This window comes from Sphaeramia orbicularis, chromosome 15 (genome assembly GCF_902148855.1).
Source record: "Sphaeramia orbicularis chromosome 15, fSphaOr1.1, whole genome shotgun sequence".
NCBI classification, from domain to species: Eukaryota; Metazoa; Chordata; class Actinopteri; order Kurtiformes; family Apogonidae; genus Sphaeramia; species Sphaeramia orbicularis.
Window position 1 is genome coordinate 19,736,930 of NC_043971.1, and position 18,872 is coordinate 19,755,801.

The 18,872-nt window shown below is 37.8% G+C and overlaps 1 protein-coding gene across 2 annotated transcripts; it reads left to right on the plus strand.

Moving 5' to 3' along the window:
• Positions 1-11,124: 11,124 nt before the first annotated feature.
• On the plus strand, positions 11,125-17,797 carry tmem72 (transmembrane protein 72). 2 transcript variants are annotated; one of them, XM_030155548.1, is made up of 5 exons: positions 11,125-11,172; positions 14,718-14,784; positions 15,463-15,534; positions 15,769-15,908; positions 16,662-17,797. In XM_030155548.1, exons 1-5 carry the CDS (start codon positions 11,160-11,162, stop codon positions 17,099-17,101), a joined length of 732 nt encoding a protein of 243 aa, XP_030011408.1. In that variant the 5' UTR covers positions 11,125-11,159; the 3' UTR covers positions 17,102-17,797. The 2 variants fall into 2 exon arrangements, with proteins under 2 accessions (XP_030011408.1, XP_030011407.1); XM_030155547.1 differs by lacking the exon at positions 11,125-11,172 and adding an exon at positions 11,264-11,542.
• The last annotated feature ends 1,075 nt before the right edge of the window (positions 17,798-18,872 follow it).

An 18,872-nucleotide genomic window follows, 5' to 3' on the forward strand; every position in this document is an offset into this window, starting at 1 on the left:
GCATCAGTTAGCACAGATCTGGCACATGTCTGAGTAAGGAGACTTTGTGACTATGTGCTTTGGCTATGTGTGTGTCTTTAAGTGTTGAAATTAATGCATGGTAGGTAAAACAAACAAAAATCATTGCATGTTTCATTTTATTTGCTTGGTGTCAATGATCTATCAACAATTAAACCTGTCATCATATGTATTAGTGTGTACATTGTTATTGCTTATATAATAATGACTAACAGCTAAAGAATCAGGTATATAATGCACTATTCCAAGTTGAAGTTAGGCCTCCTGGAGCGATGTGTGCGAGGGCTTTTGGCTGCTGTCAGCAAACCCCCTGCTGCAAACGCACTTCATGTCTGGATCGCTCATTCACAGGTTGTGTGCGGTTGCCAGAGGCCATGGTGTCAAAGGTCAGGAGTGTAAGGATATATCATAGTGCAACAACCATCAAATAAAATGACCATGAAATTTGTGCAATGTCAGGCATCACTGCCCTGCTAATCATTACATTTTTGTTAACATGTGGTATGTAGGGGTTAAACGAAGCTGGATTATCATGGTCATAGCAAGTAATGAATAAGGAAAATGAGCAGAAATCTGAGTAAGATGTAATGTTAGTCTTGTGAAAACATGCTGATTATGTTTCTGACATGTGCACAATTAAATGAATTCATCAAATCTGGATAAAGATAATTGTTTTTACATTTTCATAGTGGTGCCAAAAGCACAAATGACCATAAAACATGTCTGTTATAAGCTTGAACATGCCCAGCCCCTTAGACCTTATCTGACTCTGCAGCTGAAACATGGGTTACCAGCTGAACTTCAGGCTTTATACCATGTTGGCCTTAAGGCTTGTTTACTGCTCTTGGCTTTTAGTCAGGTTAAAACAATGATGGATGCAGATGCAAGGGTTAACGGCTCTGGTGGATCAAACAACACCATTTGACCCTAAACCTGGAAAGTGCAGGTTATGAGGAGGACAAACAATAAAGCCATCAGGTGTTCACTCTGCTTGAAAAACAGCTGTTTGATTTCTGGGAATAAGGATGTTGTTTTAGTGCATCTCAATTCCAAGAGGTGATGAAATTTGCAATTACAGTAACATGTAACAAGAGAAACCACATCTCTTTGGATGAAAACCAGAGTTAGTCTAATCAGACTAAAGGCCCTGGGATAAGTTATGGTAGAAAAAGTAATTCTGCTATTATTTTTCTTTCAAACTGAAACTAAATTTGCTCTTAGGTAATGTCATACTCCCCAAATGAATAACACTTACCAAATTCGCCTCATAGTGATAAACTGAAACAATTATAACCATTACTACTGATGTTTTTTCAGTAACATGTTTCTTTACATTCATGTGCTCTTTGCATTGAGGACTTGTTAAACTCTTTGTTGCTGCATTTTGTTAAGTACAAACACTGCTCAGCCATGACTTATGACTGTGCTGAGTTTCTCCATTTAGACAAATGATTCTGGCTGAAAAGGGACTCTGGGGATCTCTCACCTTTTCCACCCTCTCAGGCTTACCAATATCCTAAAAATAAGAGCTTTGCAGTTTCTCACTTTTCCAGTACTCTATGGTATGAAATCCCACTGACCTCAACTTTAACCCTCCACCAATCACTGAAATTGATCCTTTTCTCTTTCACCTCTTGATTGATTTTTCACTTCATCTTCACATGTGATAGTTCTGACCATTTCTGCATTGGGTATTGAATATTTGGATCACATATATGTTTAATTCATTATCCCCTTTTATGAACTTTTGTTACCATAGCAACTGACCCACGCCAGTATGACCCATGATGTAGGGGTCACAGGAAAAGCTGTTGAGTGTTAAGGACGGTCTTACATTAACAACACTAAAGCTGGAGGTTTAAAGTGCGGCCATGACCCTGCTGATAGAGCGCTTCTGTGTGGTCAAATAAGGTCACAGGTTAAACAGGGATCGGCGAAAGGTTAGGCAGGAGTGACAGGAAACCAATCCACAAGCAACACATCTATCCCCACTCTGAGCAAAACATGTCACTCTGACAGTGGTCGCACTCTCATCTATCTTCCCTCAGCGGTCCACCTCCGCCTGCGTTGGCCACTCTGTTTGCCTCTGCTTACCATGTTGTCTGCATAGTGACCACATCAAGAAACACACAAGATCTTAAAAAGTGATTTCACATTATTTTCCTATTTTGAACATTGAATTTCAGGAAAAACGAGCCTTTTTATGGGAAAATGAGTGATTGCATTTTAAAGTTACATTATATCCACCTTTTTCTCAAAATTAGCCCATAAATCATGCATTTCTTTCACTCTTAGAGCCCATCTGTTGTCACTCATAGCTTGTTAGCACATACAGCAATGGAAACAGATTTATACATGTGACAGATGTTCACCCCAAAATACACACACCCAGGATCTGCTATAGCTCGTATTATCATCACCTAAAAGTCAAATTCATATCGCAGAGAACCTTTGCTCCCTTTTAATTACATCAACAAAGCTTATGCATGCCAGAATAAACTATTTCTAATTTTCTGTCATCAAATATGTCAGTTCTCATAACACACCAGACAATTACTGTTGTTATGCCATGATTTAAATTCATGTTTTGGGAATTAAAAAGTTGGAAACCATTTGACAAATGCAGAGAAGATTTAGCTGATCTGCAGCCCAGCGGCTACATGATGTTTATGTAGGTTTTTTTTTTTTTTTTTTTTTTTAAATAATCTCGATGTTTTGACTTCACCCACATCGCCTCACACACTGAACAAAAACCTTCAGTTTTCTCTTTGAAGACCAAATGCAGCCTCAACCTTTTTCCAAACATGTACCTACGTGAGGATAAACAACCTAGTCCCCACAAAATAGCATGCCCATGAATTTGTTTCTGTAAACCACAGATAATATAATCTCAGAGTTTGTGACCCAAAAACACATTAAGTCTCATAGATAAGTGTATAGTGATGTTTCATGGTGCTTTTAGTCATGTTTCTCAGAGATTATATTCCTATACAGATACAGAAACAGATACAGATACGAATACAGAAACAGATACACTTTACTGATCCCCAGGAGGAAATTTTCCATCAGCTCAAGCAAAAACAAAATAAAAAAAACCAAATCATCATCAAAACCACACAGGAAAAGAAAGCTTAAATTCTTTCAAATTGCAAGCCAAACCAAATGGAATTACATTCAAGAACCTTTGCGTAATCAATGGATTAAAGAAATGTCTTGTAACCTTGCTTTGGGAAAACTGACTTATTTGGCTAAAGAAAAGATTGAGGGCTTTTGTAAGATCTGAACACCTTTTCTACAATTTATAATAAACTTATCTGTATATACAATTAAGTTTTTTAACTGTCAGAGTTTGTTGCACTGAGAGTGTAGTGCTGTTGTGTCAATGAGTTGTTTTATAAGGATTGTTTTAACATTTAAGTGAGTTATGTCGATTTTGTATAACATTTTAGACAAAACCAATACACATATTTGTGAAAAAAATTGACATACATATAGAAATAAGTAACCTAATTTAGCATTTTTTTATGGTTAGTAGTACTCAGATGAACAGTAACAGCTCAACGAAAAGAAAGAAAAGTAAAATATTACTGCTTTGTTCATTCCAAAATAGTAAAAAAAAAAAAAAATAGCACACAGTATATTTAATAATATTTCAATCACACTACAATCTTTTCTTCACCTAATTAAAGCAGTATTATGTCCTGAACCCAAATTCTAATGGGGTCTGACATGAAAACTTTGTAGTGGGTTGGTAAAGTCCAGAACTTTGTAGATCCACCATTCATCCCAGCCACCCCCTGCCTGTTGAGAAAAGGCTATTATGTTGATGTTTTGTGCCATCTTAGTTTTTGCAGAAACATACAATGGCAACATTTTTTCCTGGCGATTGTGTTGGAATGACTGCATCCACCTGGACATTCAGTTGCAGTAACTCTATTGGAAATGGATGCAAACTTCCATACTATCAGCCAGAGCAATCTTCCTGGCCAGGGTATCCTTGATCGAGGCCTCCTTTCACTGGCAAAATTGGGCAACTAGTTGCGGTTAGCAAATTACTGCATGGAAGCATTTAACCAGGCTGAAGGATGGCCCTCACCCTGACCACCGCACACACACTCATAAAACACAGCCATATGTAAAGGATTGGGAGGATGATGATGTCTTTTGATATTCAGTATGAGAGCAGTAGGCTTGACTAATGACATGGTGTTTATAATGTGGCATATAATAAGACATGATTCCGCTCTCTTAACCTTGATCTTGAACTTTATCATCCAATTTATTCGTTGTCTTTTTGCAGAGCAGCAGCTGTAAAAGCACCCGCAGGAATTATAAAAGGATTATGTTTTTGTCAACACTTTACATGAGACTACAGGGCATTTTCATTCAGCCTGAAGGACAAAGAATCTGCTGAGACACATACCCGTCTACACAGATGAAAGTCATTTTATTTTTTGTGTTGATTTGAATCACTAATGACCGGACAAACAGGAGCTGCACTTTCTCCTGTCTGGATTCCAGTGAACTATGGAAACTGATCACCATCTGTTTGTGCCACTGAGGCTTTTTAATCCACTGTTGTTCTTTGGCCTTGACACACACATGGAACAGACAAACTTTCTTAAACACTCGATTATGATGGAATAACAGCCAAAGATTTGCATGCCAACTGGCTGTATCTGTAAACCACAAATATACTGTGTACTGTATATGGCCTGGTATCCTTGTTTGTTATGTTCAACTAAGGACTGTTCTTCCACTTCCACTGGAATATTTTTTGTGTGCATAACAAATGTTTTCATTTTCCTGAAGCCTCATAATCATTGTTCCATGTCTAACCTTAACCTCAAACCTGAGTTTGAACCTGAGTATACCAGTAAAGACAAGGGAAAATGAGGATAAGTCGAGGGCCTAAATTTGGAGGATTTCCTCGTATTTAAATTACATATGTGCATGTGTGTGAAGCAAAAAATGTGTGTTAGGTTATTAGCGCCTACATTTTGGTCTAAAATCCATTACTATTAAAGGTCCCGCTGCATTCAAAAACAAGCATTATTCAAGTGTTAGTTCACAATAATCTTTAACAGTCATTTTGTAAAATGATGACAAATTAAGGATTTTCTCTGTGCTCCCATAAAATATGGAAATTTGTAACAGCACCAAACATTTTGAAGAGCATCTTGATCTAGTCGGCAAATTTTCCAAGTGCACTGTGTCGATGTTAAGTCCTCAGTGTGTGAATATTGAAATGATCTTATGGGGAACCAAGAAACATCTGATGTCCGACAAATGAACTGTAGAATTGAACAATATTAGCAATATTAGTATTCCAAATGGTATAAGAGTAGAAGTCATTTTTTAAAAGGTAATCGATCCAATATTAACAAACTGTGCAATTGTGAAATGATTGTTTTAAGCAGAGTACTTACTGAGGGAGGTCTCTATAGCTGGTCAGGCAAGTTTTAAAATGATAAATACAATATATATGTATTTTTTAAATTGCATATTGGACATTTTGAGATCATTTTATACATTGACCTTTGCCTGCACTGTTTTTGCTAAATTTATCTTGTTTGGAATTGATGTATGTGAACTTGAGCTGCATTCTATTGCTCCCAAATGAACAATTCAGGAACAGGATCTTCTATTTATTTCAAAACAGAGCTTCACTTAGGCAGGACCAACACCTAAAACCTGCAGGTAACCTCTGCTCATCACCCTGCATGTACACACTGATATACAGCATTTCCTCAGGAAGGAAAAACCTCCTCTCATCCTCCCATATCCCCACTCATGCTTTTCTAATCTGTTACACTCAGTAGAGTATTTGAAATCACTGATCCCAGCTCTTTGTCTTCTTCTGTGTCCTCTCACTGTCTCTGAGTGCCTCTTCAGAAAGTCTTTACCGCCAGGCCAGATTACCGTGAAAGCTTTTCTTCTGCTCCTGAGTTGAAACAAGGGAGAAATGAAGAGCAGATTTTTACGACTGAGGTTCAGATGTTGTCAAAGGAATGTTAAACAATAATATGGAAAGGTTTCTCTGTTTGCAATGAAATACTGTACCATCTCAGATATTATCATGGGGGGCAGCTATATATCTTTGAAGGAAGAATACTGTGGGTTTGGTTGAGGATATTTTAGTCATATTTTAAAATCATTTTAGATCCACTTCCTTCTGTTGGGAATTTGACTTGCTAAATAAGGCATGTGTAGCAAAGCCAAAATGGGCCAACCGGGCCATGTGGGATGCTGCTATCAGTCTTAGGGGAACAGTAAGGTTTCTACTACAACCCATTGGTTACAAGGCAAATACTCCATCTTTTTAGACTTTACGCTCTAACCGCAGAATAAACGCTTATGGGACGGACATGTTGTTTCAAACAAAAATAAATTAAGAAAAGAAAATATCAAAACCCCTCAGTGCCAAGATCAAACTCTGAATTGCTTGCAGTTCAGTTCTCTGTTCACTTTCAATGTGTGAATTTAATTGTGTGCGCACATTTGTGTTTTCTTCTGTGAGCACTCCAGGGGGATTGCATGTGCACTTCATACTGCATTCCTTAACTCTGGAAGACAATGTGGGCAAGGACAGTCCAGTCCTGTTAGTGCTCAAGATAATGGCATAGCATGAAAACATCAGAGTCGTCTTACAGAATGTTTTTGTCATTCTCTCACTGGCCAAAATAACATTTTTCACTCATCTGGACAGCTGTACTGATGGCATTTGTCTAAATCAAATCAGTTAAGTTGTTTCTGTTAGTTAGAGCTGTCAGTGGACTGTAAGGAGACAAGGAGGACAGATGAAAGACAAACACAGACTTAAAAGGTTTAGATTAAGGCGGTGACCAGTTGGTCCACAAGATGATGGAAAAATGAGGAAGCACTGTTTCAGCTCATCATAATATGCTGCAATTTAAAGCGAAATAACAGAGAAAGATCAGCCACACAACGACCACAAAGACAGTTGATGACCTCTGTGGTGTGCAACGTGCTGAATACAAACAGCAGATCAAAGTCATGTTGTCTTATTGGAGTAAATGTAAACTTCTTGACTCAGCTCTGCTCAAGTCAAGTCTTAGGGGAGAGAAGATGTGACATTTTCACATTAGCTTTGGAAGCAAGAATAAGAATTGTCTGAGATAAATATTTACTCAACTGTGCATTAGCGCAACTGAGTCTTTTTTCACAAATTGGAGGCGTTCATCAGTAGTGCATGGAGGTACATACGTGGGAATCGGGTGTGATGGGTGCAAACTGGACATTTCCATGTTGTTTTAGGCCAACTCATTTGCATTCATTGTGAATGAGAATGAGAACTTCTCACTCCTCTAGACCAAGTCACGCTCTGCCAATTACAATTAGACACATGTGAGCCCGGTCGTTATAGTGATTGCTGATTCTTTACCATATAAGTCACTGTTCACCTTCTTTTCACTGCATTCCCATTTGTAGGCAAAGGATGTGCAACACTCATGACAGTTTTGAAGAATTTCCATGACTGTAATTGGCTTTTGGCTGAAAGCCCAAAAAGTCTGGACCCAAACCTGGACCCTTTACTGTATATCATCTGCCCCCCTCTTATTCTCATCCCCTGCTTATATAGTGTCAAGTTTTCTCAGCAAAATTAATCTCAATGCACTTACATACAGCCAAGTCCAGGGTTTTGGATTTTGTAGCACTTCAAAAAAATGTTTATGTACCAAATATGTAATATGATTGGTTCCTGAAATAAAACTCAGAAAGATGTGATGTACAGAAAACATGAAGTGTTGAGAAATAAAAGACTAAACTTATTGCCATTAATAACTTTAATCCAAATACATTTTAATATCCGATTGCTGCACTATTAAATTCTTAATTATAGCAATACATATTGAATCAGCAGTCAAAGTTCATGATATTATCAAATCAAGCAAGAAGCATATTGTTGAAGCTCTGCTATACAAGAACCCTCCTAAATTTAACCAAGCAAATAGTGCTTTCCATTGTAAAATTATTGCAACGATTAATATGTTTCATCTGTCACAACTTATCTAAACCCAACTGATGAAGTGAGTAGTTTCTGATTTCTTAGACAACCATCAGTTTGCTCGAGAAAACAAAGACAGGACAATACCAAGATTCAACATGGCTCATTGGGCTTGTGTAAGAGTGGCTCAGGGAGCATGAGACATCATTTTTACACATGGATTGGTTATAGACTCCAGACCTGAAATCCACTGAGAATTTTTGGCGATGTGCTGGAGAAAACACAACTCGTTACACAGTGGTTTGACTCTCCCACCATCAGTACAAGGCAAAATATTAATGCAACTATGGATGTAAAAAATGTTGCGAAATTTATTGTGGCACCACATAATCCTGGTAGTAAGGATAATGGGGAATGTGTCCTGTAATCAAATCTAAAAGTGGTCCAAAGAAATACTGCATTTGGGTCTTACGGGACTTTTGGGTTTGTTTGTTTGTTAGTTTGTTTGTTTGTTTTTCAAATTTTTTAAAAAGTTGTGTTTTTGTTTTTTGTTGTTGTTTTTTGGCCAGGCAGCATAGTTACTAAAATTGCCAAGTAAAAATGCCCATCTCCTGAATAAATGAATGAATGGATGAATGTGTGAATGAACAAATAAATAAATAAATAAATAAAGCAAGCAAGCAAACTATTGGAAGCTAATGGCTACCATCAACATGTGTTCTCCATCCAAACCAGTAATAACAATGACCAACCATGCAGTAGGTGAAGCACCAATACCATAACTTTTGGAACACACATTTTACTTAACATATTCAGCACTGAGGCAGACACAGTTCCACAAACACAAGTGCATTCTTTCTCTGACGTAAACCATAAATAACCGATTATTTGAGCATATGCCTACTGGGTGTTTATTGCTTCAGGACAAAGTAAACCATGAATGCATGAAAATATTGGAAATTTATCTGTGCAATCGAGTATTAATACCAGCCTTCCCTCTGCTCTGTCCCATATGAGCAGGTATGAACAAAATAGATAGATTATACATTTATGGTCCAGAATATGACCACCATGTTCCAGCTCTTATTTCTCAGATCAAGTTCAGACATAAGGTAATGATTTTAGCCTGGTATAATTTACAGTAGAAAGTACAGCTCACCACAAAACACTGTATTTTGTCTTAAAACTGTGGGGGGTCTAAAAGCTGTAAAATATAGATCATCACCTTGGAATGATGTATGTAATCTGTGTTGACTGTAGGATACTACACACAGCGAAATTATTTTTCCTCTGTCCTCCCACAACCTTCATTTTGATTTATTTATGATATGTTTCACAACCACATTTTTCTGCGCTTTCACATGTCTGTGTTTCTTCTTGTTGGACAATGCTCCTGACCTTTTGGTATTGTTATAAATGGGATCAGAGACTCACAACCCAAAAAGGGCTTGTATTCCTGGTCAGTGTGAGAGGGAAAATATCTCATTTGGGCCATAAATCAGGAGGGTTATAATCATGAAGTCACGTCAAGCCCCAACTGCAACAACCACTCTGAACCACTAGGTGGCTCTGTGTACTCGTAAATGTTTTAATTACCTGGCTGTGAATACTAAATGAGAAGTGTAATACTCACAGTGTGTGCAGTAAGGGTTGTTTTCAGAAATTTTTAGAAATCCAAGTATTCTGTGTTGAGACTTGCAGGGAGCTTTCACAACCCTCCTTTGGCCTTTTGATGAAACAGCCTGTAGGAGGTGATTATACAGAGATAATCGGAGCAAAGCAACAGAGCAGGGTAATAAAGCTGCTGCAGTAATTATGATTGGAGCTCTTTTTACTGGTTCTGACAGGCATCAGACACCCACGCTGGTCTGAGTGAGGCTATGTGTAGAGGAACAAGGGAAAACTCTCTAATCTCATGCCCATGGGCACAGTAGAGTGAAGTGGCGATGTGAGAATAGTGTGAATCTGTGATGATGAGGAGGTGTAATGCACGGGTGATTATAGGCAAGTGAAAGTTTGAGAAGAGGTTGAGAGGTCCATGGTCAGGCTGGTGTAACACTGAGCTGCACACATGCAATGAAAACATGAAATTGTATTTGTAGTGTAACATTAGATTTAGAGGCTCAGTAGATCGCAATCAACCGCAGATATTTTAACTAGTTCAGCCTCTGGCACATCCTGATGACTGCCATAAAATTCAAAATGTACAGAAAATGTCAACAATGTTCTCATCAAAATGCACTGTGACTTATTACTATAAATTTTTGCTTGAGCCAAAGGGACTTATCACAGTCTTACGGCACAGATTTTTCCTTGTGATCAATAAAAGCATATGAAAAAAGTGGCAACAAATACTGTGACATATTTGTTTTCACACATAAACCATCTAGAGTCAATACACTGTGATATACCATAAATGGCACAAGTAGCTTTAACTTTAAGCCGGAAACAAATGGAACTGGTACAAAAACACAACAGTGTCTTTGTTAAGAACTTTAAGGAGATTTACGTAGCTTACTTTGGCTCCAACCAGGAGTCAGTGTGTGTCTATGTGTGTGTGTTTGTAGCTCAGTAACGCTTACGATTTGTTCCCAAAGGCCTCTGCTGTGTCTGAACAAGCTTACACTTCAGCCAAACCTGCGTCAAGTGATTATGTGGGCTTGAATTTACGCAAGTGTGTGTGAGCTGAAGGATCTCTGTAAGGTCTTGTGAAATTTTATGCTACGTTATTCTGCAATGTGACACTGATCAGGACAGTCTGATAGTTAAATGTTCCATTAAAGTACATGACACAAAGTGGGAATTGTTTATAATATTTACAGTTGCAAAAACATTGTGTTGTATATCTGACGCAGCCTCCACTTGGTCATGTCACACTCCGGCTGAAACTGTTCAGTAGATGCCAAAGTGAAACCTAGCAAAGAGAAGTAAGGTGAAATCCCAGGCTGCAAGAGGGTGATAAAAATGTCTTTGGGTGAGGAAAAACAGTTCAAGGATGCATACAAATCACTGCTAATGCTGAATGTGTGTGTGTGTGTATATGTGTGTGTGTGGGTGGGTTAATTCCAAATGAATTCTTCACAGATAATTTTTAACCAGCTCTAATGACGAATGTGATACAGTTCACAAATGACCCTGAGCTGAACAGTTTCACCTTGACATACAGGAAGGAATGCTAAACCAGTGTAAGTACTGTTGTTATTTTGCGTGTGAATGTGTGTGAAGCTGATTAGTAGTTATTGGAGCAACAGGCCAACAGGGGCATTGAGTTACAAACCACTCTGAGGTGAACTCACCCAGTCTACCAGGCTCAACAATATGCATCGTGGATTACTTGGCATTGGCTTTTTACATAGACTCGTAACCGTCACAGTGTCGAAAATGTTATTTTAGTGGCAAAAGGAATCATTTTAAAGCATATGAGGAAAAAATACTTGGGATATATTTTTCAAAAGTGAAGCAAGAAGGTATTTACCGTCATGGGGAACTCTGAGAGTGTTTGGTGGAATGTGGTGGAGTGCGCCTGCAGGATCCTTGGTGTTTCCACAGCTACAGGTAGAAAATAAAAGAGAACTGACCATAAAAAAAAAAGCTAAATCTACCATAATGTGCATTCTGTATTTTTATAGTATGGCTTCATTTAGGTCTTTAAGTGTGTGATGTTCAATGCAGATATCGCTTGAAACATACAAAGATAAAAGATTGAGGTGTACGTGGTGTTGGCCTCTTTGCTGACATAACTTTTGTCCTTCCTACTACAAGATCAGATGTCACCTTTTCAGAAACTATGAAAAATGTTTATTCCACCTTTGGGAGTTTTATCCACCTGGACGGTTTATGTGTAAAGACAATATATCACAGTATTAGTAGTCATTTTTTCCATATGATTTTATCGATCACTAAAAAGTCATCTGCAGGAAAAATCTGTGCTGTAAGATTGTGATAATAAATTTACCGTAATGTGCATTCTGTATTTTTATAGTATGGCTTGATTTAGCTCTTTGAATGTTTTAGTGTGTGATGTTTAACACAGATAATGCTTAAAACATTGACAGATAAAATAGTGAGGTGTATGTGGTGTTGGCCTCTTTGCTGACATAACTTTTGTCCTTCCTACTACAAGATCAAATGTCACCTTTTCAGAAACTATGAAAAATGTTTAATTCCACCTTTGGGAATTTCATCCAGCTGTATGGTTTATGTATAAAGACAATATATGTCACAGTATTAGTTGTCACTATTTCCATATGATTTTATCGATCACTAATAAGTCATCTGCAGGAAAAATCTGTGCTGTAAGATTGTGATAGTAAATTTACCATAATGTGCATTCTGTGTTTTTATAGTATGGCTTGATTTAGCTCTTTGAATATTTTATTGTGTGATATTCCACACAGATAATGCTTAAAAAATCGATAGATAAAATAGTGAGGTGTATGTGGTGTTGGCCTCTTTGCTGACATAACTTTTGTCCTTCCTACTACAAGATCAGATGTCACCTTTTCAGAAACTATGAAAAATGTTTAATACCACCTTTGGGAGTTTTATCCAGCTGGATTTAATAAACCCAACATGTTAGCAGGGTCAATAGTGATGTTGGCCAACTGTATCCTTGACCTCCTAGAACAGCAAACCATCTATTAGTTGATATATAGTACTTAAAGTATATAAAACCTTACTTGATCACACATATCTTTGCTATTATTACTCCTCCTCCTCTGTTTTCCTCAGGCACAGAGGGACAGATTGCACGCAGCTCTCTTAGCCACATTAAATCATCATGGGGGAAATAGCTCTCTGGTTGCTGCCTTCTTCAAAAAATATGGGACCCCCCCCCTCCACTTAAATTCAAACAGCTGCAAATGCTGAACATTTACAGAGAGACATGTGCCTCAAATCACACCAAAACCAAGTCACTGTATCCAGCTGGGTTACTAGGCTTATGTGATCACAAGCTGTTGTACATTCACACCTATAAGATTTCTATGCTATTTTATTATAGGTGTGTGCATGTTTATGGTGCATATGTGCCTGTCTCTCTACCTGTGGGTCCATATGTCCACATGTATGTTCCCTGTCAGACTCTGTGTGTGTTCTACAGTAAGACAAAATGTACATTCAGAGTGCTCATATATGTTAATATCCAGCCGGTCTATATGCAGCGTTAATTCCTCTCACACTCCATAAACTACCAGAAAACAGGCAGTCACATTCCCTTGATTTAGCACAAGTCCCTCTGGTGCAGATTTAATCTCTGATTTCTGGAAAATGGGCCAAAGAAATTGTTTCCATGTGCTTTGTACCTCTTCTTCCTTACCTTGCTGGAAAAATTTGGTTTCCTTCATTGTGTTTAAGACTTTGTTGTCATGTAATTTGTAATCTCATCTTAAATCAATATAGTGAAGTCTTGTTTTTATAGCACCAAATCCGTTTTACTGTCAGCACTTGGATGTTTATGTAAAAATAGCAGTAGCAGAAATATGGCTGAATTCACTTGATTCAATCAACGTCAGCTGGAGAAGAAGTTCAACATATTGCTCAAGGGAACTTCAGCAGGGTGGATGCTTGTTCATGAAGGGGAATTATTCTCCATCCCTGCTGCTGTTATGTTTAACAAACTATGCATGCTTTCATTTGCATAAAAAATGTAGATGAAAGAGACACTGTCCTGTATATTTTTTATTGGCTCAGTTGCATATAGTAGGAAAGACACTGACTGAACAAGTGGCAAGTCATGAGTCACGAGAAAAACATATGTGACGTGTTAAATACCCACTCAAATACCATTACTTCACCTGCTGGCAATGATGTGGTAACTACAACCATGAGTTTACAATTACCCAAATGTTGTGACCATGATGGAAACAATTACAATTACCAATATAAAGTGTTCTTTAAATATCTCATAAAACAACTTATACTATAAATTCAGTGATTCACCCTTTGTATGTCAGATGGGGTCATTTTAGGTCAGAGTAAGTTGGACCGGCTGTGTGTCAGTAGGTAGAGCCAGTCGTCCGCAAACTACAAAGTTTGTGGTTTCTTGGCTTCCCATGTAAATATGTAAAAGTGTCCTTGGGCAAGGCAGTGTCTGGTCGCAAGTCTGCACTGTGTACGGATGAGTTAACAAAGCAAACTGAAGCATTTTTAGTACATGTAGGTAGAACACTGCTGTATATACAGTTGTGGAATCAATTATTAGACCATCAAAAGTCACCAAAAACAATGGTTATGCAATCAAGTACTAACTCCTGTGTGTATCATGTGACTTAAACAGACAGAAAAGAAAACGTGGCATGCCTAAAAGCACTGTTTTTGTCGGTACAATGCCATAGCTATTGATGTAAGAACTTAAGCGGTTTTGGTTATTACCAAGAAAAACATGGAAAATGGCTAGACATCAGCTCTTAAATTGAACTCTTATGAGCTATTTTTGTTGTTATCTTTATAGTTGTACCAGGCATTAACATGAACAAGAAAATGAAGAAAACAAGGGTGGTCTAATAATTTTTTCTGCGACTGTATATCTGCCATTGAAGACAACAAATAAACCATAAACAATAGATGTAAAGGCAGCATCATTCATAATAGCTGATCTTACTTTTAATAGAATTCTTCCATATTGTGTCCTGTCTGTAACTGAGAAAATCATGAACTAAGTCTGACATCTAGTGGACTGAATCTGTTCTACAGAATAAATTAGTTAAATTACCTTTTGTCTCATTTCCAGTGTTGTGCGGTGTGGGAGTGGAGACACTACAGCAGGGAGAATTCAGCAGCCTCGGCATTTACCTTCTGTAAGTGTGTCTTTCAGATTCAGGATTTTTACTGATAAAATTTTAAAGTGAGAGCCCAAGACTGTAAAATATTAATGCATTATTGATTTGTGGATTTTGTTTGGCACCGAGCACCTCTAGACAAACTGGATGTTGCAAAGAATGTATGCCCCAAAGGAAAGAGTTTAGTAGATGATGAGAGGTGCCACAGGCCAGAAAAGAGGCAAATCCCTCTGTGCTATTTATTATTATCTCTGTGGCTTATAGCCAAACTCCCACAGTGCTGCAGGAAAGCATCTCCCAGAGGACAGCAGCAATGCATGACTGTTTATCTGTGCACACAGATCTAGATGCACACAAAACACACAAACACACACACACACACACACACACACACACACACATATCTTGGTGATAAGTCTTAAGAGGCAAGAGATGGAGATGATGGTAAACATGCAAAATACAGGCTGAACTTAAAAGAAAGCCCATATCTTCAAAGTCTTTAGCCTAAAGTCTTGTACTCAAACTTTACCACTTTGTAAAAAAAAAAAAAAAAAAAAAAAAAAAGCGAATGCAGTCTTCACCATAAATCATAAATAAAGATGTTTAGAGCTCATTTCTAATGTTTAGAGACAGTTTACAGATTTTAATCAGTGAGATGGTTTTCATTTTCATATTGGCCTCATCTTTCCATCCCAGGGTGTCGTCTGTTGGCATCATGATGTTAGAGATGGCCTATTTCCTGGATGCTCTCCTGTTGATGTGTCTGCCGTGAGTACACATAGATGCATGGATAACACAACATAAACACACAAAGGAAAAGAAGGAAACACAATAATAATCTAATTAGAGTATGAACCGGTATAAGACAGCTCAATAAGAAACAAACAGTTGGGATATTTAAGCACCATCTTCGACATTTCTCACATCTGTTGTAAGGATATTGTAGAAATGCACATATTGAATTATCTATGAACTGTCTGAACATGTTGTTTGTCTGTGCAGCTGTCCACCAGACTGGCAGTTATTTATGTTGTGGGGGAAAATGTCTCGCATTGGAGGCTTCCATAAGTTCCTCTATTACTCCATCATGTCAGTCGTCTGTTTCCTGCACCCTGTTTTGGTCTGGCATGCAGTTATACCAGGTAATAGACAATGGCAGACATCGCTGTATAGGTAGAGTGTTTGTTACTGAGATATACCTTTCAGGCCATTATGTCAGAGAATCAGCCAGGATGTTTTGTTTTTTTTTTTCTTATGATTTTCAGTACAGACACCTCAGTGTGCCTACTAGGTTCTGAAAAATTATTTTTCAATATCACTTTTATAATTTAACAAAAAGACAAAATAACATAATATCATTACTGACACATGCACTGAATGACAATTGAAGTTTTAAGTGAAGTTTTAACATCAATGGTAGTTTGCTATGGTTATTCATCTTCCTTTGTGGCACATTTTATAAGATAAGATAAGATAAGATAAGATAAGATAAGATAAGATAAGATAAGATAAGATAAGATATTCCTTTATTGATCCCACAATGGGGAAATTCACAGTGTTTTCAGCAACAAAACATACACATTAACATACACATACACGTAAAACAAACAGTCAAGTAAATTCAAATAAAAAAAGTGTTTAAAAAGTGTTTAAAAGGAGTGTGCAAATACAGTTGATATGAATTTAGTGCAAAAAATATATATATAAATATGGATTTGAATATATACAGACTTGTACAAGTGCGGTTTTAGATATATAAATATGGTGACTATAGTTTATTATTTCTATTTGTGTACATTTTATTAGTGTGTTTTACATGTTAGCTGTAATGTACTTTGTAAAGTTCATTTTGAGTGCAACATAAATAAAGTTGATCATTTTTGTTTTTATTGCAGGGACAATGCTGCTTCTGACAGCCTTTTTCAACTTCATACTTAGCAAGAAAAAAAAGTCTAAGTCTCCCAAGGGTTCACAGGAGAGCTACAGTGACCAAAGCGTGACCACAGTCTGTGTGACAGAGAGATCAGGCGTGGACAACTCTTTCTCCTTCTTCCACATGGTGACAGGAAGGCGAGGGCCCGGGCTGACCCTCACATCCACAGATCGCTGCCTGGGTCTGGCTGAGAGAGGAGAGAGCATTCAGTCCATGCTGGAGCTGGAGCAGACGACAGCAAATAAAGAAATGGACAGAGAGCGAAGGAAGAAAAAAGAAAGGAAACCAATGTTCTTCAGGGGAAGGGAGGAGCCTGTGGAGAGAGAGATGGAGGAGATGGACGGGTCCGGGGAACCAGAACCAGAGACCACTTCAGACACTGCACCTATGATCGCTGACTGATATTCAGACTGGGCTGCTCATATTCACAACACAGAGTAAACATGTATAAGAAAAAAGTGCATGGTAAAGGCTGCACAAGGTTAGAAGGCTTAAAAAAACAGTAAGTAAATGCAAAAAGTGAAGTGTTCATCCAGGACTGGGTCTCATGAAAATTAAAAACCTCAATTTATGTCCAAAAATTGGTATGACTAGTTGAGGCTGCATTTTTTTCTGGGATTTGTGGCCTGAAATGATTGTCCAGTCAAACAGCCTATCCAGGCAAAAGAAGAATTTGTATTATTTTTTTAAGTCTCTTGAAATAATTTATACTGAAATAATATGTATTAATGTGATTACAAAAACAATACAAGTAAAGCTTAAGCCTTTTTGTTAAATTTCACCTTTAAAATAAAACTAGGTTTAACTGTAGCACCTAATAGGCAGACTAAAATGTGTAATTTGAAGAAATTAAAGTATTTGCATCTATGTAGGTGGCTTTTAGCATGATTGCTTGTTTTTTGCAAAACCACCATTGATTGCAAAGCAGACATGAATGGCTAGCTATCCAATCCAGTTAGCAGAACATACATTATTCATAAGGTAATAAATTAGATCAGTTGTTTCATTCATGTCAGACGAAATTCATGCAGCACAAAGAGTGTGGATGTGACTAAGAGTAGAAGGCATTAAAGCTTTTGCAGGTGCATGTGTTAGCCACATTCAAGTCTCCTCATTGTGTGTTTGTCATGTGTGAGCGGTGACCATGGCGACGGAGCTCTGGGAGGAGCGCTCATGTTATTATGGTGATGAGAAAACATCAAATCAGCCACTGTAGAACCACTGTAGACCTGATGTTTCACCAAAATATATGTGGTGCTGGCTGCATATAGCTAATTATAAGTATCATTCATGTTCTGTTTATTGTTTGTTGATATTTACTTACTCATGATGCTCTGTGAAGCTTTTTTGTCATTCAAAAGAAGGCTCATTTATAAGCAGGTATGAACAGCTGGTGTTAACATTTGATTTATTTTTCTTTTTGTTTTGTCACACATCACTTCATACAGGCATTCTTCTTTTGTTCAGGTCATACATCAATATTGGGTTTTTTTTCTGTCAAAACACACCCACTGTGTTCCCCAGGCCTTTGTTCACTGGACTGTAGGTATATAACTGTATGTAGCCTTAAGAGGCAATCTCTCAGCAGCATCAAAGCTTAAGGAGAGAATCAATAAACGTAGGGAGCCTCATCCATCAGAAAACACCTCACTGTGTCTGGGGTCAGACGGCAGACATGAAAGCACACATAACCATAAATAGCCTATATGTTGGACAACTGGGTTATTCTCCATATTTGACACAAATAACATCCCCTGCAGCAATGAACAGTGGTGTCATGCTTTTAATCTTTTGGTACGTTTTCAACACTAGGTGCGATCACGTGACATGATGCCTTGTGAATCCAGTCAGGAGGGATGAGTTGTTATGGAGAGAACAGGGCTCCTTTGTCCAGAGTTTGCAAAAAGACAGCTAAGTCCTCATAATCAGGGCCGCGCTGTCCTTTTTAACAGGATCTTGGTCAATTAGCAGTACAGTGACCCAATAACAAACTAAAGGGAGGAAAAGAATGTCAATGTTTCCAGTCCCCTCCATAAATGTTCCACCCGTTTAGGATGTCTTTTGTCATACCCACATCCTTTTATAGTGAGCTGTGAGGGAAGTTATTCAGCTGCTGGAACAGCTTAACTTCCTCTGTACAGTTTTAAACCATAAATCCTATTCATGAGAGAGA

Excerpts from the sequence above, each read along its gene's own strand:
- tmem72 (XM_030155547.1), top strand. The coding sequence starts at position 11,467 with ATGGGGAACTCTGAGAGTGTTTGGTGGAATGTGGTGGAGTGCGCCTGC. Across the intron at positions 14,785-15,462 it reads AGCCTCGGCATTTACCTTCT|GGTGTCGTCTGTTGGCATCA; the intron begins GTAAGTGTGTCT and ends TTTCCATCCCAG. Across the intron at positions 15,909-16,661 it reads CTGGCATGCAGTTATACCAG|GGACAATGCTGCTTCTGACA; the intron begins GTAATAGACAAT and ends TTTTTATTGCAG.